The 24,972-nt window shown below is 41.1% G+C and overlaps 1 protein-coding gene across 1 annotated transcript in view; it reads right to left on the minus strand.

The window, feature by feature from the left end:
* ELP3 (elongator acetyltransferase complex subunit 3) overlaps positions 1-24,972 on the minus strand; it is a 149,066-nt gene that overhangs the window by 67,592 nt on the left and 56,502 nt on the right. The window contains exons 9-10 of the mRNA XM_065401159.1: positions 21,591-21,717; positions 2,134-2,327 (exon numbers count right to left, since the gene is read on the minus strand). Coding sequence (XP_065257231.1) covers positions 2,134-2,327; positions 21,591-21,717 — 321 coding nt within the window. The remainder of the gene's footprint in view (positions 1-2,133; positions 2,328-21,590; positions 21,718-24,972) is intronic.

Raw genomic sequence — 24,972 nt, forward strand, 5'->3', positions numbered from 1 at the left:
CAGCAAACAACCCAGTGGTTTTCGCGCCTTAAAACCGCAGCGCGTACACCATAACTCCAGAAGCATGGAGCCTGCTCAGCTGTGCACTCTTGCTGTGAGCATCTCAAACACCTCACGCCTTCTCCTGCAGTATTTCCAGAGCCGAAGTAGGATCCGCTGCACAGAACATAGTGATGTCCTGCAAGCAGCCCTGCTGCAAGCCATTGAAAAAAACAATTCACAGTTGCTGCTGGCAGTCACAGAGTAGCTGCACGCTGTTGAGCGCCGCTTCTGGTCCCGTGAAACAAGCACTGACTAGTGGGACCGCATCGTTTTGCAGGCATGAGATGACGAGCAGTGGCTACAGAACTTTTGAATGTGGAAGGCCACCTTCCAGGAACTTTGTGCAGAGCTTTCCCCTGCCCTGCAGTTCAGCAACACAAAAATGAGACAGTTACCGGTCAGTGGGGAATCAATTTGGAGTAGGTAAATCAACAGTGGGAGCTGCTGTGCTCCAAGTGTGCAGGGCCATTAATCGACTACTGCTATGAAGGGTAGTGAGTCCAGGAAATGTGCAGGACATAGTGGATGGTTTTGCCGCGAAGGGGTTCCCTAATTGTGGTGGGGCGATAGATGGCACACATATCCCCATCTTGGCACCAGACCACCTTGCCAAAGAGTACATAAACCAAAAGGGATATTTTTAAATGGTGTTGCAAGTGCTGGTGGATCACAGGGGGCGTTTCAACGACATCAATGTAGGATGGTCGGGAAAGGTTCATGACGTGCGCATCAGGAACTTGGGTCTGTTCAAAAAGCTGCAATCCAGGACTTTCTTTCCAGACCACAAAGTGAACATTGATGACGTTGAGATGCCTATAGTTATCCTGGGGGATGCAACCTACGCCTTGCTCCCATGGCTCATGAAGCCATACACCTGCAGTCTGGACAGCAGTAAGGAATGGTTCAACTATATGCTCAGCAAGTGCAGAATGGTGGTTGAATGTGCCTTTTTGGTCATTTAAAAGGGCACTGGAGGGGGTACTGGTAGGGTCACCCCCGAGAATCACATGCAGCTCGTTGTAGAACCGGCATGTGTGGGGTTCAGCACCAGAACGACTGTTTGCCTCCCTTGCCTTCTGGTACACTTGGCAAAGTTCTTTTATTTTCACATGGCACTGCTGTATGTCCCTCATGTAGCCCTTCTCCCCCATTCCACATGCGATCTTTGCATAGATGTCAGCATTTCTTCTGCTGGATCGGAGCTCTGCCTGCACAGACTTCTCACCACACAGCGATGAGATCCACCACCTCTTGTGCAAACCAGGTTGGGGCGTGTAGTCTCCATGATCAGCTGTGCTCAAGCTGACACACTCCCAATGCTGATCAAACAGTAAATGGGAAATCAAAAATTCCCGGGGCTTTAGCAGGGGAGGGTCTGTTTCCTGGGTACCTAGCTGCAGTGCAGCAGAGTTGAGAATGATCTCCAGAGCGGTCACAGATGAGCATTGTGGGACACCACCTGGAGGCCAATTAGGTCGAATTACACAATGCTGTGTCTACACTACCTCGCAGTCAACCCATGAAAATCGAATTAAACGCTGTGCCTCTCACAGAGGTGGATTACAGAAGTAGACATTAGAGGTGACTTAGGTCGACGTAAAGGACCCGGTAGTATACACATACATTGACAGGTCGACTTAAGGTGGCTTCTTTCGACCTAACTCTGTAATGTAGACCAGGCCTCAGTGTAATTTTGTTAACCCCTATGACATCCCTGAGGAGTGACAGCAGGATCCCAGAGTTGAAAGTATCACCTGCTGCACAGATCCATTAATAAGAGTTTGGATATATAGGCCTTAGTCACAGCCAAGAGGAGATCATCCATCAATGTTATTTGTTCCACATCCTTGCCTGAAGCTTATTTGAGAAGTTTTTGGAATACTGGCAATACGTAGGTGAGTTCGAGAGGCAACTCTGGTGCTCACATTATTCAGTTTAACCCATTGACTTGCAGCAATTTTAATAAACATTAGTGCAATAATGATTGAGAAGGACAAAAATAAATATTATAGTTAAGATCTTATTACAATCAAAGCAACTCTTTACAGCAGAGACAAAAAACAACCAGTAAAGCCCACCAAGAAAAATTACCTCTGAACACGGTACACTCGTGTCCATGGTGGTACAAGAGCCAGAATTCTAGCCACCAAATCCACTAAGGTGCTTGGAGAATAACTTTTGTATCTTCCAGACTTCCAGAGCTCATACAGGCCAGTACCACGGATCACCAGAGTTGGGTAGAGTTTCATGCCATCGGGGCGAAAAGAAGGGTTCTCAAAAAACTCCTGTAAACACAGAACACAAATGCAAATCAGAAACCAAAGCACTAGCTTCCTGGGGCTTTCAAACCAGAAGCTCTCTCTTTTTAAAAAAAATTCAAGCTGCATCAGAAGTATAGATGCTTAAAGCACAATTATGAGAATGTATGTTCAATTTAAAAAGGCGGTCTTACATTCCGTTTCCAATATTTTTATCAGTCTAAAGACTTATTCTTAAATGTAGAGGATTATACTTTTTTATAAAAGAATAAGATCGCTGCAGAAAAATTCACACAAGGGGAGGATACAGATTTCACCAGACTTCAATATGAAGTCAATAGATATCTGAGCTGTATTATTCATTGTAATAGAATTTTGCCCAGAATCAGAACAATATTAAGGAATGGGCATATCTTCACTCTTTGTGGACAACATTCAGAGATTACTCAATGTATCCAGGATACATCAACTGAATAGTAATATAAAAACAACTGAAACCGCATGTCACCTATACGCTGAGCAATACTGGGAAGGTGGAACAAACAGCACCTACTACTCACTTATCCATGTCTAAATTCCAGTACACAGCTCCAAAGTGAAAACCTCCAAACCTCTATGGTCACTGGAAGCCATTAGGCATGTATAGTGTGCAGAAAAGTTATGAAATACTGTTTTACTACAAATAAAATTCCAGTAACCACAACTAAGGTCATTAGTCAAAAGCTAAAAGATTGATTAGAAGCACTGAGTCAATTATCTCACATTTGTCTATCTAAGATACTCTCATCACTGTAGTATCTCACAATCATTAATGGATTTTAATCTGACACCACCATTTATGAAGTAGGAAAACGTTATCCCAATTTTACTGATGAACTGAGACACAGGATATAATAAGTGACTTGCACATGGTCACACAAGTAGTCTGTGGCTGAGCTGGGAACAGAACTCAGATCATATCAGTCCCATTCCAGCTCCTGAAAAACAAGACCATCTACTATCTAATTTACCATCCTCACTAGGATGGAAGACCAATGAATTCTGAAGCATGTTTACCAAGGAATACCGCTACATGGCCAGAGACAATATTGTGAGAAAACTGTGTAATGAATTGTATTAGTCAAATATATATATATACACACACACACACACACAGATTAATATTATATATGATATTATAACAAAATAATATATATAATAATGGAATTTTTGCTTTTTAAATGTGTCTACTGATGCAGCATTTAAGAACTGAGCTGAAACAGTTTCAGGGTCGTGTAAATCATTAAAACTGGTTTGTGTGTCTTATTTGTAAAATCTTTGGTCTGTGTAAATAGAGGGGTGAAGCAGAGAGTCATGGTGCCCCCACCCAATAAACGAACAAGTAAAAATCCAAGGCCACAAAAACAGACAAGTAAGATAAGTACTGGATACACCCAGTGGGGTTTACAGCACAGGACAGAAGTAGACAGATAAAAGTAAGTTTTAACAAAATAAACAAAAATGTATTAGTTTAGGTTAGTTATTGTGATTTATGAATGAGAATGTTCTAATTAGACAGGTACACAGATGAGGTAACTTAGTAAACTGAGTCTGTGCAAAGTTACGGAACAAGGGATAAAATACAGGTGATTGACAATAGAAGAGCGGAGAAGACACAGGGGAAGAACATAGCAGAGCCCAGAGATTTGAAAAGAGTCACCCTGTCACCAGGACAGGTAACTTGATTAATTACCTTTCTTATCTTAACTGGTTTTGCATTATGTGTAATTCATAGGTGATAACAGCATTGTCTTAAAACATGCAAAATAAAGGCTATAAGAAACTGTTTAAGCCTACATTGAAATGGATCTCATCTTTCACCAAACAACATGCTCAGCAAAAGCTTTGGTGGTGCGGTAAGATCACCAATGATGGCCACCAGTTGAATATCCAGCCATATTCAGTCCTGGAACCTTAGTCTATGACAGGGATCGGCAACCTTTGGCATGTGGCTCGCCAGGGTAAGCACCCCGGTGGGCCGGGCCGGTTTGTTTACCTGCCGCATCCGCAGGTTCGGCCAATCGCAGCTCCCACTGGCCGCGGTTCACCGCTCCAGGCCAATGGGGTTTGCTGGAAGCGGCGGCGCGAGCAGCATGCCAAAGGTTGCTGATCCCTGGTCTATGACAAGTCACAGTTCTTGGGAAGGTTTTGTTTTGTTTTGAAAATCATTTCTGTTGAGGCCTTCTGAAGTGAAAGAGTCTTTTACCAAAAGAAGGATTCAGTCAAGTCCCAGTTCAGCAGAAACCCTTTTATCCCAAAGTTTTCATGAACCAACTTTTCGTTATGGCCCCCAAAGTATTTCACATGTCAAAATAAAATGATGTTAGGATGTCATCTCAGCCGTGTCATGAAAAGTGAAAGTAATAATACTTTGCATACATATACATGGTAGCAATTTTCATAATCTCAAAGCATTTTACAAACAGAGCCACAAAACATCCCAATGAGTCAGGTAAACAACACTGGACACATTTTTGGAACAGGCAACCTGAGGCACAGAAAGATCAAATGTCTCACCCAATGCCACATACGAATCAGTGGCTGGGCCAAGAACAGAATTCAGCAGGCCAGACACTCAGAGTCAGGCTTCAATGACAGATTTCCACCCTCTTGTGGGAGCTCAAAGGCACTCCACATGTAAAAGAAAGCAGTTCTGAATGGAGGAATGAGTAACACTCTAGCACTAGATCACGGTGCTCTGAAGAGAAAAATAAAGACATCATGATGCTTTGTCTGGAAATTCATAGACTTAAATCTGAAGAGGCTGGAGTAATATGACCAAGCAGCACAAAAATAAAAGTGAGATATTGCAGTAAGGAAGCACTGAAAACTTCTACAATGAAATACAGAAAATACAAATAACAAATCAATCACTCTGTTTTTGGTGCTACTGCAGAAAAAAAAATTCTTTCCACTAATAAGGTTCAACATTAGTATTCACAGCAATGTTTGAACGAATGTCAAAAGAAAGTGTGATTCCCCTGTCAGAATACTTAGAAGGTCATTGATTTATATTATAAATTAAATGCAAATACATTAATGCACCATTAAGGTTTAGAAATCAAGCATTCAAAGGCAAGGTCAAAAGTTATGGCTTCTAACATAACACTAGCTTTGCTATCTTGCGTCTCTCATATTTTTATAGCATAGATTTAACTAACAGTCACCTACTTCCCATTTATGTTACTTAACACATACACCAGAGAAGGCATCTGGTCGAAAAATGGTAATGTTTTTGCATACTTTTTAAAAAAATTGTTTTTCAAAATTTTCCTCACTTTTTTTGTTATTTCGATAACAAACAAACAAAATCCCCTCCTTTTTCTTCCTTTCCAACCCGACCTTTCCAGCAGGAAAATGGAAAAAAGGAAAAAGGACAAGAAAGAGAAAGGTGGGGGGGCAACTAACATTTCATTTTTTCCATCAAAAACCAACATTTTGAACAAAATATTTAGTTTTTAAAAGACATTTTAATTGAAAAGTGTTTTCAAGTGAAAATTTTTGACCAAATCTAACATGAAATATACAAGACCTGCAATGGGGCCATGTCAAAGTGGTGGTAGAAACCTTAGCTTTTTAATTAGAGCTGAAATGATGCCTTTAAAAGCTGATGTGATCAAGGCACCTTACTACGAGATAGCACCTCATTTAAGGGCAGAGCAACATTAAGGCTCCATGGAGCCTTACGCAATGCCCATTAGAGTCAATGGGAGTCATTCCACTGATTTAAATAGGCATTGGATCAGAACCTTAAGCACTAAACTACTCATAAGTGCCTCAGCGGTTACAAATTTAAGCGATTAAAGGTGACAAAGCTAGAGGAGTCCAGCTGACACCCAATGTTCTAAAATCACTTTAGGATGCAGAAAAATGCTCTCACGTGCATATATATTCCAAATGGAAACATAACTTTAAAGCTACTAAATCAATTTTCTTCAGCTTTGAGATGTAGTTTTTCTCTTGCTAAAGACTACAAAAACACAGGTTGACACTTCTTTCAAAACTCAAAGGTTGATGCTAGAGCCAAATTTTAAATCAGAGCATTTGGGAGGGGGGCATTATGTTTTCATACTGGTTTAACTTATTTTAAAACATCTCAGCTGAATCAGGTCAGCTCTTTTTAGTTATCTTTGGGTTGACAACATGGGACTCTTCAGACTAAACGGATTTTTTTCAGAAAGTTATGAGCATCTGAAAAAGATGAGTTATTTAATATCTGTATTATTGTAGTGCCTAACAGTCCTAATTATGAACCAGGACCCCACCATACTAGGTGATATTCAAAACAATAAAAAGATAGTCCCTGGGAAACTGACCATGTAATATATGGAGATATACCTATCTCATAGAACTGGAAGGGACCCTGAAAGGTCTTTGAGTCCAGCCCCCTGCCTTCACTAGCAGGACCAAGTACTGATTTTGCCCCAGATCCCTAGGTGGCCCCCTCCAAGATTGAACTCACAACCCTGGGTTTAGCAGGCCAATGCTCAAACCACTGAGCTATCCCTCCCCCCCTAAAATTAATGTAAATTAGAATATTTGAGGTAACTATAGCATGCTCACACTGCAAACAATATAACAAATAACCAGAAAGACCTGCTATTCAAAATCCTGCAGCTTTATCTGGGTTCCGATAGACATGTTTTATTTGTATGAACAGCTGCTCTATGAATTACAAAGAAAGAATCTTAATAAAATCCCATCAGTAGACACTTTCAGTGTACAAGGTTATTCAAGTTAGCCATTAAACATATTTTATGAGAACAGTAATTGATTTTATTAGCACATGCCTTTGTTGTAGAAGTTCCCCGTTATTACAGCTAATGGCATCTATAGCATCCATTCAGCCACAACCTCATAAACTCACTGCCAGCATGAATAATCAGGGTCTGATTGGTGCAAAATTAGTTATTAAGATGCCACTCACTTTCCATCAATGCAGAGGCATCAAAGTGGAAGCTAGACTCCTGCCTTTCGTCTGATTCCAATCAGCTGTTTTATAAACTAGTCATTATTTTGCATTAGTTTACAAAATAGCTTAGATATTACTTGCTATTCGTGCTGTCCAACATAACAGGTGTTAGATGGAAAACAGCAGTCTGTTTAATACCAATGAGAACCAAAACAATTTTAAAAAGGAAAGAACACAGGAGTTGGAGGTTGGGGAAGGTAAACTACTGGACTTGAATATCAAAGTAAATTTACTTCCAAATTAGGTAACCATCTAATTTTTGATGGTTTTATCACTATGATATTTAAAAACTGAGAATCTGTTTGCTACCTATGTATTTGGTTATATGTGCAATACAAGGATCAACTGGTTCTAGACCAGTACTCAGTATATTGACTCAGTATATCCAGTGATACTCAGACCTCAGTGGTTCAGGAGCCAATATGGCAATCAACATTACCCAAAAGAGCCACAGTATGTGAATTCATTGTTTCATTTACTGTGCTGTTTGTTTATTTATTTATTTTTGGGTTATTCTAACCAAGTATTATTTTATCAACTACAATTGGTCAATAACATAGTAAAAGCATCCTGATTGGTTAATAAATGACAGTGTTTCAATATCGTGCGTTACAAAGAGCCACAGGAGACACATTAAAGAACCACTTGCAGCTCTTGAGCCTCAGCCTGAGTATCACTGATTTAGTCCAAAGTTTCTTCCTGCCCTCTGTCACAGGTTAGCAAATATTAAAAAAAAAAAAATCTAATTATGCTCTTGCATCCCCCACACCCAAATTTCAATTCTGACTTGACTTTAGCAACTGCTCTCAATCCACTAGAGTTAGAGATGCATTTTAATGATATCTGAAAGCTGCAATTCTGCTCCTCATTGGAAGGGAAAGAAGAGTGGAAGATCTAGGGATTCATCCCATCTTTCCACAGAAACAGAGAACCACCAGCCATCTTTAATCTTCCTGCTATGACTAGTCTCAATGCCACTGGGAGAGATTGCTCATTGTATAAATGTTGCAATTTTCCCCATTTGCTAGGTTTACTAAAATGACAGAATTATTTCTAGTAGGAATGCAAGTTAACAAAAATCAAATACATTTTAAAACAATTGTGCATCATAAATGAGTTTTCACTCAATTTGATTACATCAATATACTCAAGAGTGTCAATTTTATGGATTACCCATAAACAAACCGTGATTTATGCTTATATCCTCATGAAGTTGAGACGAGCAATCTCTTAAAACTCAGTAATCCAGCATTTCTGGCAGAATAATTTATAACAATAAATGTTAATACTTTAAAGCCACAACAGCTTTGAATGACTTTCTCCAATTCTGCAGAGGGATGATATAACTCTAGGCTTTAAAAATAAAGTTTGTGGTCCAGATATGGAGGTATTAGTTTTATCTTTAATATTTGCAGTGTTTCTTTCTTCTTTTCTTTAAATGCTACAGTGCTAAAATTAAACACCACAGAGAATGGTCTCCTTTCACTGAAGCTTACAACTACATGATGTAAAATACTGGAGGATTAGCATACAAAAATCTATCAAAAGATTAGAAATATCTGTTGAATACTTATCTTCATTAACTATATTTATATACATATCTAGTGTCTTCGTTACAAAGAATCCCAATGTATTTAACAAGTTATAACTATATAGGAATCCCATATGCACCTCAGAAATGCAGCTGTTTAACAGTGCACAGCAATACTACACAGTAAAACTAAGAACCACACAAACACAATGCTGCCATATTAAACTTCAGAGTTCATTGTACCAGAGCTGGAATTTGGCCACAGCATGGCAGTTAACACCACCATCCTTGCAAACAGATCAAGTATGAATTTTCAGATACACAAATCAGGTTACTAGCTCCTTGCTAAAGCTTCTATACATCATATAAACAACTCCAGATTTCATCATGTTAACAAAAAATTCTAAAGCAGCTGGGCCCAACTTTCAGCTTCCCCCAGGATACAGGGTACCTGTAAACCAATGTGCAGCCAAGAGAGGAAAGACCATTTTCCAGTTGAATACAGTAACTTTCCTGGCTACAACTATGCTAAAAAACCTTCTTAGCTACTGACAAATCAAGCTATCACACTTTACCACCAAACTGTGTATAACTAGAATTACAGGAACTACTACTGGTCCATGAAAACAGAGCCATAAAATCCAACATTTTACCCCCAAAAGACTAAGTTCTCTGCTTATGATAAAAATCTATTTTCAGCCCATCTACACATGTATTTCTTCAAATCCAGTACATACAGGCATGTGGAGAACAGCACACCCTCTGTCTAATTTTGCCCCAACTACTGGGCAGCATCACATAACAGGAAAGTATCTGTATTGTTCTGAGTTTCATACATCATAACATGATCATTTGAAGAGCAAACACAACAGGATACGGAAGAAACCTATCAACATTACATTAATCACTGGGCTCTTGATATATATATTGAGCATACAGAAACAACGCAACGCAAAACAAATTATTGTGGTCCAAAAGTCACCTTACATTTTTGGCAGATCCCTATAGTTAATGGGAGCCCATCCTTTATTATCGATACATCTGAGATATTTCTGTAACGCCATCATTGCAGCATTTGAATGCCAAACAGATAAATTAGTTCTGCACGTTAATGTCCATAGAAGGTTTTATAGAAGAGTCTGCAATTTCTGCTCTAGGAAGCTCTGTTATTTATTTCCCCCAGAAAAATATTAATTTCATTTACTACATATAGCTTTTTCAAAAGTGCTCTATCAGCAAATTAATCCTCACAACAACCCTATGAGGTAAGGAAGCATTACTGCCATGTTACACATGCCCACACACCTGATGGGGCAAAGTCCCACCAGTTTACACCAGAATCAGCATCAATGGAGCTGAACTAATTTACATCAGATGAGAATTAGGCGCAGAGAGGTTATATAGCTTGCTGAAGACTGAACAGCAAGGCAAGGGCAGCAAGAATTAGAATGGTAGGATTCCTTGCTCCCAGGCGCCAATGATATCCAATGGACCTTAATATTTCACACTGTCTTAATATTTCAATCATGCTGCCACATGGATAATAACCATTTTAATGAGTCAGAGCAAAGCTTTTTAACGAAGAGGCAAGCCTCGAGTTGTTTCTTAATTCCCTTGAGCGGTTTCTTAATTTGTGGAAGGTAAGGTACTACATTATTCTTTCCACGATGAAAAGGAAACAACTCTAGTTTACTCCCCTGCCACTTAGAGGTATTTAGTCTTTGGAAGAGGTCCTCAGACTTCAGGAGCATGACTTAATATTTCTTTTCAACCACAGAACACAAGTCATCCATCAAAGAACTGGGCAATCCTCTCCACATGGCACTTACTGCACAGAACAGACCATCTGCTTCATCTTCTGTGTGCTCCAAATGAGTATTTACATTTATTCCAGCTTTCCCAGGTATATAACACTGGCTTTTATACTTTTGCCAAGAATAGTCACCTCCTCTCCCCAAAGACTGAGAATAGTACAATTCTGTTCCCCTAAGAGCAGATCCTCACTCTCATGAATTAGTACGCAAGTTCTGCCAGGCTTACCTTCCTCCAAGATGTTCTGTAATACCCGTTACTTAAAAGCAGTTCCTTCTGCCCTAAAAACACCTGTGACCAGCAACTCAGCAACACTTTTGTTGACTGACCCGTCTTGGACAGACCTCTCCATGCTTGCAGAGAATCCTAATCTCAGGTATATGGTTTTGGACAGCCTCTACAGGTTGTATGCTCTTGCAGTGAGTGACATGTCTCTTCCATATCTGTCTTATAAAAAAATAATTTCCTAACGTTTTGTATTTCATGACTCAACTTACCCCATCATGACATCAAGACCATCAATTTTATTATCATTCAGCTACAGTGAATGCACTCCCATGCAAATTGCCTATACACCTGTCAAATTATTTTTTATTGTATTGTTCCCTATATTCATATGGGCTTTTTTTAAGGGTTCCTTCCATCTCTGGATTTCCCTTCCCAGGCACTGGTCCATCATTCTAGCTTCAGCAGTGGAGAGGTGGAAGGGATTTAGTGGTACACTAAAAGCTCAATCTTGTGGCTATGGGATTGAGAACCGTTAATTGGATAGAGGGATGGTAACTATCCAATCCCACAGGAGTGCATGGTTGATTGGGGATTGCTAAATGGCAGGGTGATCTTTCAGACTGGGTGGGAGAAGAGTCTCATACTTATCTATTTGGAACCCTTGGTGCAGTGGAAAGAGTCTTGTACAGATGGTCTTTGCATCCACCATGCCCTTCTTGATTCATAAGAACTACTGTGAGGAAATTTGGGTGAGGCAAAATACCAAGTACTGCACAGAATACAGGAGGCAAGTCCCCTGCTCTAAGGAGTTTAGAATCTATTAAACAGAAAACAAGGAGAAAAACAATAAGCGTATGTTGCGGATTGGCTGTTTTATACACAATGCGTATCTGATCTGCTCAGGCCTTACAGGGCTAGAAGTGAGTGAGTATCTCAATAGCAAACCAACCCTTTCCCCTTTGCAATGGTATTAAGCTCCAGTTTCTATCTTTGAGATATCAGACCTCAAACCTAGGGCTGAAGATTGACAGGCTCAGGCTTAGATTAGTGTTATTTTTGAGAAAAGTCTTCATTTTGGAGAATGAAGATAATATTTTTATAGCAGCTGGGTTGTGGGGGGGGTTTTGGCAACCGTTTGAGGCTGCTCAGAGATTATAAATGTTAGAAATATTGCCAGCAATAATGAATTAGTGGGCAGAGTTCAGGTGAGGTAATCAAAGACTCATAATAAATGCAATTTATCACATAACCATGCAATTTATCATTTACATGTGATCAAGTGCGATATAAAATCATTTATTTACACTTTATATAGTAAAATGTACACCTCAACACAAGGGCCACAGAAGGTAGCCAAAATATATATTATTGGAACCTTAATCTTTTGCATTTCCTGACTAATTTTAACTGTGAAACCTTAACATAGACAATAGCACAGCTTTCTACATGGATATCATGTTTTGGTTTGTATGCCTATGGGCAGCGCTTCACCCACCATATAGCAGACTTAAGTCAAGTTTATAAATTCCTTCTACTGATTCAGCTACTCTCTTAATGTATATCCTCAACAGGTAAGGGGGCCTTACTTAAGAGGAAGACGGAGTTATTTCCAGTGCCACATGTGTGTAGCCATGGAGAGTATAGCTTTTCTTTTGTTTAAAGTATTCTCAGAGTTGCAGCAGATACCCAATGAGCACATGCAAGTTGATTTACATACAGACATTGGGGGTTACATGCATACAACATGGCCAGCTCAAAAAAATGTGCGCACACACTGGCCCTATATCTAGATTTCATCTATAAAGAAAATATAAGCTCATTTTACCTCAGAAAAAAGGTTCTAAAAATACCTACTTCCTTACTGTCAATAGACTTAACAAAAATAACCATTACATTGTTCATAGTTCATGACTGCAATTATTTGCAATTTGCAGTTATCATTATTTCTGAAGTTTACTAAGTCTTTGAATAAAGCTCCAGTAACTATTTTTGAAAGACAGGTCATTAAACACCTTCTGTTCTATCTTTGAAGATGTGTGCATGGAAGAGAGAAAAAAAAAAACTTTCAGCTGTAATGTGTACCACCTGCCAAGAATATTTCAATGAAGGGATGTTTAGTACAATTTAAAATGGAAACCTTTTTCCCTACCAAAAAGTTTTAGAACCTTCATTTAACACAGCAGTAATCCTATTCCCCAAAAGAATAAAATCAATGTTTGTTAGCTGGTTTAGCCATCTCTTATTAGTTGTGTAAAGGCTCCTGATGGAGATTTATATTCTTTTTAGGGCTGTCAAATGATTAAAAAAATTAATTGCAAGATTTTTTTTCCCCTCGATTAATCACAGTTTTAATCACACTGTTAATAATAGAATACCATGTATTTAAATATTTTTGGATGTTCTCTACATTTTCAAATATATTGATTGCAATTACAACACAGAATACAAAGTGTAGTACGCTGCACACTTTATAATATTGTTATTACAAATATTTGCACTGTAAAAAAAGAAATGGTATTTTTCATTTCACCTCAGACAAGTACTGCAGTTCAATTTCTTTATCATGAAATGCAACTTCTAAATGTAGAATTTTTTTTAATATACCTGCACTCAAAAATAAACAATGTAAAACTTTAGAGCCTACAAGTCCACTCAGTACTACTTTCTGTTCAGCCAAGCACTAAGGCAAAACAAGTTTGTTTACACGTACAGAAGATAATGCTGCCGGCTTCTTATTTACAATGTCACCTGAAAGTGAGAACAGGCGTTCACATGGCTCTGTTGTAGCCGGCATTGCCAGTATTTATGTGCCATATATACTAAACATTTGTATGCCCCTTCATGCTTCGACCACCATTCCAGAGGACATGCATCCATGCTGATGACAAGTTCTGCTTGATAACTATCCAAAACTGTGCGGACTGACGCATGTTCGTTTTCATCATCTGAGTCAGATGCCACCAACAGAAGGCTGATTTTCTTTTCAGGTGGTTCAAGTTTTGTAGTTTTTGCATTGGAGTGTTGGTCTTTTAACTCTTCTGAAAGCATGTTCCACACCTCGTCCCTCAGATTTTGGAAAGCATTTCGATTCTTAAACCATAGGTCGAGTGCTGTAGCTATCTTTAGAAATCTCACATTGGTACCTTCTTTGCGTTTGTCAAATCTGCAGCAAAAGTGTTGTTAAATCAAAAAACATGCTGGGTCGTCACCCGAGACTGCCATAACATGAACTATATGGCAGAATGCAGGTAAAACCACAGAGCAGGAGACATACAATTCTCTCCCAAGGAGTTCAGTAACAAATTTAATTAACGTATTATTTTTTAACGAGCGTCATCAGTATGGAAGCATATCCTCTGAAATGCTGGCCAAAGCATGATAGGGCATACGAATGTTTAGCGTATCTGGCACAAATACCTTGCAATGCCAGCCATAAAAATGCCATGTGAACGCCTGTTCGCACTTTCAGGTACATTGTAAATAACAAGCGGGCAGCATTATCTCCCGTAAATGTAAACAAACTTGTTTGTCTTAGTGATTGACTGAACAAGAAGTAGATTCCAAAGTTTTACATTATTTTGTTTTTGAGTGCAGTTATGTAATAACAACAACAAAAAAATCTATATTTGTAAATTGCACTTTCATGATAAAAAGATTGAACGACAGTACTTATCTGAGGTGAAAAGAAATAGTATTTTTCAGTTGTTTATATTTTTTTACAGCGGTAATACTTTTAATCTAAGATAATATAAAGTGAGCATTGTACACTTTGTGTTTTGTGTTGCAAGTGAAATCAATATATTTGAAAACAGAAAAATATCCAAAATATTTATAATAAATTTCAACTGGTATTCTATTATTAACAGTGTGATTAAAATTGTGATTAATTGTAATTAATTTTTTAATTGAGTTAATTGGTTTTGAGTCAATTGCCTGAGTTAATTGCGATTAATTGACAGCCGGAATACTTTTAATTATTTATGAATTTCAGGTACTGTGGGAACTGTAAGCTCTTTGGAAAAAATAATTAGAAGTTTGTCTGCAGCTAAAAGAAGTTATATAATAGCATTTCACAGGATACAGGATAATCATATACCTTCCACCACATTACTTGGGATTAACTCCTCTTCTCTCTTCAGTGGTGGAAGCACCACAAAAGACTGTACTATATCAGACCTCTAGCCTACACAATTCAACCACAGAACATAAAAGTGTGGAAGTAGAGCAAGAACTGACAGGGATTTGAAGGGGATTTCAATGCATACAGTCTCTTCTGTGAGCAAGAGTCAGGCTAGCTGTAACCCTAATAACGCAAGATTTGTAAAAGCGAGGATTGTGTGAGGCGAGTGGGAAAGAACTGTGTGAGAATTTGTTAGGACCTTGTGTAGATAATATGGAATGTAGACTAGAGTCTAAATAGATGTGGAAAATAAGATATCAGGATCACCTATGTATAAACAAAATGCAGCTGTTGCTCATTATTGTATGTAACAAAAGGTATAAATGCTTGCCTTAATTGTTTATCTTTTGAGAGACCTGCCTAGGAGGGGGGAAACCCTGCGTCCTAGTGCACTCTCTCCCTCCGCGTAATTGCTAGAGATAATAAAGTATCTGATTTGCTGCACCCAAAAAAGAGAGTGAGAACTCTGTTTTTCTCCGACAAAAGCATCAAGTGGAAAGATAAAATATAATGCTAAAATGGGACTATATCTGCAGTTTGTCTGCAGAAAAGTTCCATTAGGAAAGGAAGTTTAACTTGCACACCTCTGTAACGTACATCAGGCAACGACATATTAACAGCCTGAGAACATACTTACAATGGCTGCATTTTGTTTAGTTCCATAAAATTATACTAGTTGAACTACAATTAGTCATTAATATGGATACAGTCTGCTAAATTACAGTCAGTTTCTACTCAGTAGCTCACAAACAGCAGCTCACAAACAGCAGAAGGAGAAATTCCCAGAATACAATTCCTAATTCTTCAGACTCCTAAATCTTTTGCTTAAACCTTAAGTTCTGTTCAGTATAGTTGCTGGCAAGTGTGATTCATGATTCCCCCATTCATTTACCCCTCCCATCAACTCATCTCTCTTGTGCTACAAAGGAGAAGCTGAGTGTTTAATCACATTCCACAGAATGAGGTGTCTGCTCTGGTAAGAAGCCCATTTATTCCTGCTGACTTCTTGATTTATTTCAGCTAGTATTCTAATTATTGTATCAGTACGACTGCTAGGGTAGGCTCTGGGGATTGTTGGTCTTAGCCATTACATTTACACTTGCCAACAAGAACAACCAGAGTGTGTAAATCTCCTGGAATTCCTGGCATGATGATATGGATGTGATGGGAGGAAAACAGGATCACCCTTAAAATTATTCACATTATGCGGTAAAAGAACAACAAAAGTGATCCCATACTGTGGTGACAGGCACCAGTATAAGAACCTGGATAGAAAATGAGAAAGAGAAATGAAGGAAAAATAAATATTGCACATCATTTTTGTCAACAACAAAAAACATTAAGGATATTACAGTTTGCCATAGTGGGAAAAAAAGGCAAAAAGCCAGAGCCTTCCCAGTTTAGTCAATGCATTAAAGTTAAAATAGAAAATATTCAGAAATTCTTAAGGAAAAAAGTTTGTCTCACAAGAAAACGGGAATATCAAGAAATACTTTTAAAAACAATAACACACAGGTGTTCATAATATAAAGGCCTCCAGACTACTCGCTGAGAATGATGGGGAACACTTCAAAAGAAGTAAACACTGATGGAATAGTAGGGATAGTTGGGTGTTATACTTACAAATATAATTACCAGCTCAAATTGCAGACGCGTCCACTATCCTTAATTCACTACTGGGACTACCAGTAAGTCATTACTTTCCTAGGAGAAGTTACTATACTTAATCATAGAATATCAGGGTTGGAAGGGACCTCAGGAGGTCATCTAGTCCAACCCCCTGCTCAAAGCAGGACCAATCCGCAACTAAATCATCCCAGCCAGGGCTTTGTCAAGCCTGACCTTAAAAACCTCTAAGGAAGGAGATTCCACCACCTCCCTAGGTAACCCATTCCAGTGCTTCACCACTCTCCTAGTGACATTTTTTTCCCTAATATCCAACTTAAACCTCCCCCACTGCAACTTGAGACCATTACTCCTTGTTCTGTCATCTGCCACTACTGAGAACAGTCTAGATCCATCCTCATGTGCTCCAGGCCCCTAATCATTTTTGTTGCCCTCTGCTGGACTTTTTCCAATTTTTCCACATCCTTCTTGCAGTGTGGGGCCCAAAACTGGACGAAGTACTCCAGATGAGGCCTCACCAATGTCAAATAGAGGGGAATGATCAAATCCCTCGATCTGCTGGCAATGCCCCTACTTATACAGCCCAAAATGCCATTAGCCTTCTTGGCAACAAGGGCACACTGTCAACTCATATCTGTCACCCATTGGTGACAAGCGCCAGGTGCTTAGATATCTTCCTGAAGGCATGTTCATTATTCCTCTTTCAGTCACTGGGAAATAGAGGTTACTTAGCTTTAACGGGAGGTTCTTCTAAATGTGTGGTCCCTGTCTATATTCCACGTGTGGGCATGCATGAGGGCCATGTGCCTGAATCTGGAATTTTTCACATGACGTGTCTGCTGGCCCACATATACACCGTAGCTATCCTTGTGCTCCAAACTGAAGGGTGGTGAGGGCCAACACCTCTCCAGTCTCTATTCTGACCGCAGACCAAACAATCTACCGCAGACGGGACAGAGGGCAGGTAGTGGAATATAGACAGGGACCACACCCCTCAAAGAGCCTCCAGTTACAGATTAGTAACCTCCATGTCTTCTTCGACTGATGGTCCCTACGTGTATTCCACACATGGGAGATTAACAAGCAGTAATTAAACAGGCGGTGAGTGCAAGGACAGAGACGTGTTAGCTGAATGTAATACTGCTGTCCCGCAGCTTTATTTGCAGTGGAAGACAGCATATGGTGGGTCTGCCATGAGTGCCTCCAGCTCACTGTCTCTTCTGGCTGATCCTATAGCTATTAGAAAGGTCATCTTCAGAGACAGATGGGCCATAGAGCATGTGGCTAGAGGTGATCCTTCCATGACATTAGAAGGGCATCACCCATTGAGCCCTTGTCCAGGGCTGCTCTGGAGCAGTACTGGGAAAGTTGCTTGTTTGCCTGAGAAGCACAAAGGTCCAAGGCCAGCTCTCCTTATTGGGCAAAGATGTTGTTGAGAGCTTAATTATGAATCTCTCATTCGTGGGTTGTGGGAAAATGTCTACTTAGGCTGCCTGCTAGGGGAGTTCTGCGGCACTGGTGAGTATGCTGCTGATAGGGTTATGATGCACCAATTCCAGAGAGTGACTGCCTCCATGCAAAGATGTAAAAGTCTCATTCAATCCTGCTTCTTTATACAAAATACAATTGTCATGTTATCCGACATTATTGGGACATGTCTGGATCCGCTGAGTGGGAGGAAGACATTGCAGGCTTGACCGACTGTCCTGAGTTCTAGTAAACTGATGTGCATTCTGGACTCCTGCAGGGTCCAGATGCCATGTGCTGTACAGTCACCCATGCGAGTTCCCCAACCTGAGGGAGTACAGCGGGGTGGTCCTGCCCTGAAGGGATTAAAACAGCCCTGGGAGAAGAAACTAGCGAGACGTCGGCCTGTGCCACCCTTTATGCCCTCAAATCAGAGCACAAGCAGAGCTATGGCGTGTGTACAGGCCAACGGACACATGCCTGAGTCCATAATATTTTACAGGCAATGGTGGCACCATCATGCGAGGAAAGATGGGATTAAGTCCACAGCTAGAAATTTATTATGTGAGTGAATGGATTTATTTTCTCCAGATTTATTTAGAACTACCAAAAACCAGAAATGTCTCTCTCTCTAAGGAGACCATAACAAGTATAGTGGGACAGATGTGATTTTATCCTGCAAAGTTAAGGATATTTTATAAAGGGCTTTGACGACAATTTTTGTGATGTCGTATCCTTTAAACCATGTGCAAAGTGGCAAAATTAATGACTCTTAGCAACATTACCAAGCAGATCAATAACAGACATTAACAGATTAATTAGAATGCTTTGTTCTTAGTTTTTCACATTCAATCTCATTACTTCAGTGTAATATAAATGTCAAAATATTTACTAATATGGAATAACATTTATCTAGCACAGCAGCTTTTTAATAGTTCTGCAAAGCAGAAAGTGAGGAATGCTGTATCCAACTGAAACTGCAAGGGGATTTTCATCTCTCTAGATATTTATAGTACATATCACTGTGGCATCTGAGCACCTTACAAGAAAATGAATCAGGGATCCTTTTTAGGTGGTTCGCTATCCCTTTCCCAAACACCCTGTTACTCAACCTTTCCAGGACTTTCAGTCAATCAGCCTTCTAGACTTGTTATTCGCTCTCAGCCCTCTCCTCACTGCCATCACTTCCCTTCTTTCATTGATATGGTTGTTGATTCTCTCCATGCTTCGCTTTCCTCCACCTTTAACTCTTCTGCCCCCTTTCCCATTACAAGGTCCATCCTACCAACCTCCAAGACTCGCTCACCCATAACACCTGCTTCTTTTGTCCCTGCTCTCATGCTGCGTAGTGTCTCTGGTGGAAATCCTGTGACCAGGCTGATTTCCTCCACTATAAAATTTGTTCTCTCCTCCTCCAGTTCTGCCATCTTCTTAGCTAAATAACTGTCCTCCTTCAGCTTAGTTGAATCCCATGCCCACAATCCCAGCAACCTTTGACTCACTCCACAAATCCTTCCCACCTCCACTGCTCTCTCAGCATGGGATCTTGCCAATTTCTTCCAAGAGAAAATTGACAAAGCACAACTTGATCTTCCTGCTCCCTTTGATGCACCCTCCCTTCCCCTTCTACAACTCTCCTCCTCCTCCCCCCGTCAGAAGCGTCTCAGCTGCTCTACTCCTCTAACCCCTCCACCACTTGCCCCACTGACTCCATCCCATCCCCTGATCTCCTATGCACCCAGTTTCATCCTCTCCCCTACTCTTCTCTTTAAACCATTCCAATACAAGCATGCTTTAGTTTCTCCCATCTTTAAACAAACACCCTTTGATCCCACTTCCCATTCCAACTACAGCCACATTTCCTTTCTCCCTTTCATCTCTAAGCTCATTGAACACACTGACTACAATCGCTGTCTGGAGTAACTCTCCTCCAATTCTATTCCAGGACCTTTGTAATATGGAATGAGCCCCTTGCACTCCACTGAAATAGCTCATGCCAAAATCTCTACTGACCTCTTCCTAGCCAAAGCTCAGAACCAGTACTCCATCCTCATTCTCCCTGACCTGTTGGCTCCCTATGACACCACTGACCACGTTCCACTTCTTGAAATCTTGTCCTCCCTAGGCTTCCGTGACTTTGTCCTCTCCTGGTTCTCCTTTTCCTCTCATGCTCCTTCAGCATGTCCTTCAGAGGATCATCCTCTTCCCTTCCAATTTTATACAGGGTTCCGTAAGTTTCTGTCCTTGGTCCCCATCTCCTCTTCCTCTCTACCTCCTCTCCAGGTAATCTCATGTGCAGACCAAAATTCAATTACCATCTCTATGCTAACGACTCAGATCTACCTCATTATTCCAGACCGGTCTCCTTCTGTCCAAACTAAAATATCTTGGCATCTCTAACAACTCCTCGTAGATATCTAGCCATCAGATCAAGCTCAACATGGCTAAAACAGAGCTCTTAATCTCCCCCCATCAAGCTCTCCTCCACCACTCCTTTTTTGATCATTGTGCACAACAGCACCATCTTGCCGGTCATTCAGACCCATAACCTGGGTATCATCTTCAACTCAGACCTCTCTCTAGCTCCTCATATCCAGGCTATGTCTAAAGCTTGCAGATTCTTTGTGCACAATATCAGTCTTTCCTAAGATACAGCCTTTCCTATCCATCTGCACAGGTCAAACCCTCGTCCACACCATCATCTTGAATCTCTATTACTGCAACATCCTTTTTTTCCTCTCTTTTTTTCTTTTTTAGCCAGGACACCACACTGGGAGCTCATGCTCAGTTGGTTATGCACAATGACGACAGAGTCATTATTCTGAGTTCCAAAAATCCAGTTCACCCCATCCTATAAGTGTGACCTAATATTCTTTGTGCCTAGATGTATGACTTTGCATTTGGCTGTGATTCAGATTGCTGTTTCCATCGTTATTTACTACTCTGCCAATTTCGGTGTCATCTGCTAACTTTACCAGCAATGATTTTATATTTTCTTTCAAATCTTTGATGAAGATACTGAATAGCACTGGGGCCAAGAAGAAACCCTATATGCTCTGTACATACATACTATTGTGTAACAGCTTCCTAGACAAGATGCTTTTGCCTACGATAAATATACAATTTTAAATCCAAAGAAAGAAAACCACCTTGCAAAAAAGTAAAAGCCTTAATTAATATCAGAAAGGCAACATTGTGTTTCACCTTCCACAGAGACCTTAGTGATTCAGTCTTTCACAAGGAAGGGAGAACATTTTCTGGATGAAGTAGTTCAATAAATCTGCCTCATCCTTCCTCTTCACCTGAATTTTAAGGTACACGTCCTTAAGAAGAAAGTCTGGCCTGTAAAATAACCACTAGAAAAGCCACGAAACAGAAGAAGTGTTAGATCCACTAAGGGAAAACAAAAGCAGGGTTATTTTAAGCCATACTTACAACAAACTGGTCAATATCTCTTTCAAGCCCCATGTTCGGCAAATCAGGCATCATGTGCGCCACCACTTTAAACCCTGCATCCTTGGCTAAGTGAAATGACTCACACACAGCCTTCACAGTGTGTCCCCTGGAAAGAAGAAAAACTAATTAAAAAACCAACACACCTTCATGAATTGTAATCCTTCCGGTGTGGAACTCACTCCATCTAGATATCCATCTTAGCCCCCCACCCTCACTTTCAACCACCACCTAAATAAATGTACCCCCATCACCAAAGAACTGTTCCCCTTATATTTAGGGCCTTTTCTTTTCCCTCCACCACATAAGATTTCCCCTCATTTATGTGTGTGTGTGTGTCTGGTTTTATGACTGTGGTTTTACTTTATTAGTAAAATATTGTGATGTTTTTATAAATCTGTTCTATGGTGAAATTATCTGGCACTTTGAGTAGGTTGGGGGGAGGCAACGGAGAGTCATTTCATAAATAAAAATTATTTCCTTATTAGAGGAGGGATCTGAGCTGCATCAGTAACTCAACTACTTGATGCCTGGACTTATATTTGAATATTCTTCTGCCTTGCGGCAACTGGAAACACTCAAACAGCCCCACTAATGACTCACACTACATAATGGAAAAGTAATTTCCAAACATTTAGCCTAATTGGTTGTAATCTGACATTTAGCCACAAGCAAAATATGAACATCTAAAACAAAAATCCACCCCTACATGCTAAATGAAGAATGAAAGTAAACCAGAGCCACCTTAGGAGAGACTAGCGTGACCATCAATCAGCTCAAAAAACAGACTTCAATTCATTGTTTTAGAGAGCTGAAGGGATATTCTAAAACACAGAAGTTGTGGGAGGGGGATGTCTGCATGAGCAGACTACAATACAGCACAGAACCTTTTAGGCATATTGCAAGCATCTTCAAAAGTGCCAAAACCTTTAAAAATCTAATCTTAAAAAGGATTCCTTCTGTATAAAAGAGATAGCTACCTACTACCTTCCTCTTCTTCAGGGCCAGCAACAGAAACTCCATTTGCAGTTTCACTGGCAAACTTTCAAAACAGCAGTGACATGCAATTTAGAGATGCTGCAAAAAATCATTTCATTTGATGGACAAAACTGGATGGGAACTAAAGAGAGATCACAGAGGTGGATAACAGGGATACTGACGTTGAAAGATCCATCTCTGAATAGGCACAACAGCTGTGAAAGGGTCTGTAAAAAAACAGGGATAAGTGGGCTTGATAAGCTTGAAGACTGTGGCAGAAATCAGCATTAATGAATGTACCTGAGCTAAGAATCAGGTGACGTGGCTACTATTTTTTTAGTACAGTACGTTGCTATTTACCTTTGTAAAGCTCTTTGACATCTAAGGGTATGTCTACACTACGAGAGTAGTTCGATTTCACTTAAATCGAATATGTGGAATCGATATTACAAAGTCGAACGTGTGTGTCCACACTAAGGACAGTAATTCGACTTTGTGAGTCCACACTAACGGGGCAAGCGTCGACATTGGAAGCGGTGCACTGTGGGCAGCTATCCCACAGTTCCCGCAGTCCCCGCTGCCCATTGGAATTCTGGGTCGAGCCCCCAATGCCTTCTGGGGAAAAAATGTGTAGAGGGTGCTTTTGGGTAACTGTCGTCATCCGTCTGTCACTACCGCCCTCCCTCCGTCCCTGAAAGCGCCGGCGGGAAATCAGTTCGCGCACTTTTCTGATCAGTGACAGCGCGGACGCCACAGCACTGCGAGCATGGAGCCCGCTGCGACCATCGCTGCAGTTGTGGCCGTTCTCAACGCCTCGCAGCTTATCATACACCTTTCCCTGAGGCAGATGCAGAGAAATCAGAAGAGGAGGCTACGGCACCGCCGTGAGTGCCTGAAGTCGGAGAGTAGCACAGAGCTGTCAGAAACCACGAGACCCAGCGCCCAGGACATCACGGTGGCAATGGGTCTTGTGGATATTGTGGAACGGCGATTCTGGGCCCGGGAAACAAGCACGGACTGGTGGGACCGCATAGTGCTGCAGGTCTGGGATGAATCACAGTGGCTGCGAAACTTTTGCAAGCGGAAGGGGACTTTCCTCGAACTTTGTGAGTTGCTGTCCCCTGCCCTGAAGCGCAATGACACCCGGATGCGAGCAGCCCTGACTGTCCAGAAGCGAGTGGCCATAGCCCTCTGGAAGCTTGCAACGCCGGACAGCTACCGGTCAGTCGCGAACCACTTTGGTGTGGGCAAATCTACCGTGGGGGTTGTCGTGATGCAAGTAGCCAACGCAATCGTTAAGGTACTGCTCTCAAAGGTAGTGACCCTGGGAAACGCGCAGGTCATTGTAGATGGCTTCGCCGCGATGGGATTCCCAAACTGCGGTGGGGCTATAGATGGGACTCACATCCCTATCCTGGGACCGGACCACCAGGCCAGCCAGTACATTAACAGAAAGGGCTACTTTTCAATGGTGCTGCAAGCACTGGTGGACCATAGGGGACGTTTTACCAACATCAACGTCGGATGGCCGGGCAAGGTTCATGACGCTCGCGTGTTCAGGAACTCTGGTCTGTTTAGACGGCTGCAGGAAGGTATTTACTTCCCGGACCACAAAATAACTCTTGGGGATGTGGAGATGCCTACAGTGATCCTCGGGGACCCAGCATACCCGCTAATGCCCTGGCTCATGAAGCCCTATACTGGCGCCCTGGACACAGAAAAAGAACTGTTCAACTACCGTCTGAGCAAGTGCAGAATGGTGGTGGAGTGTGCTTTTGGCCGTCTCAAGGGGAGATGGAGAAGCTTACTGACTCGCTGTGATCTCAGCGAAACCAATATCCCCATTGTTATAGCAGCTTGCTGTGTGCTCCACAATCTCTGTGAGAACAAGGGGGAGACCTTTATGGCGGGGTGGGAGGTTGAGGCAAATAGCCTGGCTGCTGATTACGCCCAGCCAGACAGCCGGGCGATTAGAAGATCCCAGCGGGACGCACTGTGCATCCGGGAGGCTTTGAAAGCTAGGTTCCAGACTGAGCAGGGTAACCAGTGACTGTTAAGTTTGTGGACACAGAAGCTGAACCTGCACCCGTTTCTTTACCCAGTTAATGTTGACTATCCTTCCAAGTTACATACCCCCTTCACCACCTTCCCAAAAAATAAAATCTGTTCTGTTTTGTTAATGAACACCGTTGTCTTTATTACTGTTTTCGCGGGAATGTTTTAAACCGGGGACGCAGACTGTGGCGGGGGGCGGGTTTAGTGTTCTGATGCAAATGATGCTTCTAAACTCCAGGAATGACAGGCTCCGCAGTGGTGGACTGGTTGTTTCAACGGAGCCTGCCAGCACTCCTGGGCGGGACTGCGTGTATGTGTCGGCTATGTGACT

This window comes from Emys orbicularis, chromosome 3 (genome assembly GCF_028017835.1).
Source record: "Emys orbicularis isolate rEmyOrb1 chromosome 3, rEmyOrb1.hap1, whole genome shotgun sequence".
Lineage (NCBI taxonomy): Eukaryota > Metazoa > Chordata > Testudines > Emydidae > Emys > Emys orbicularis.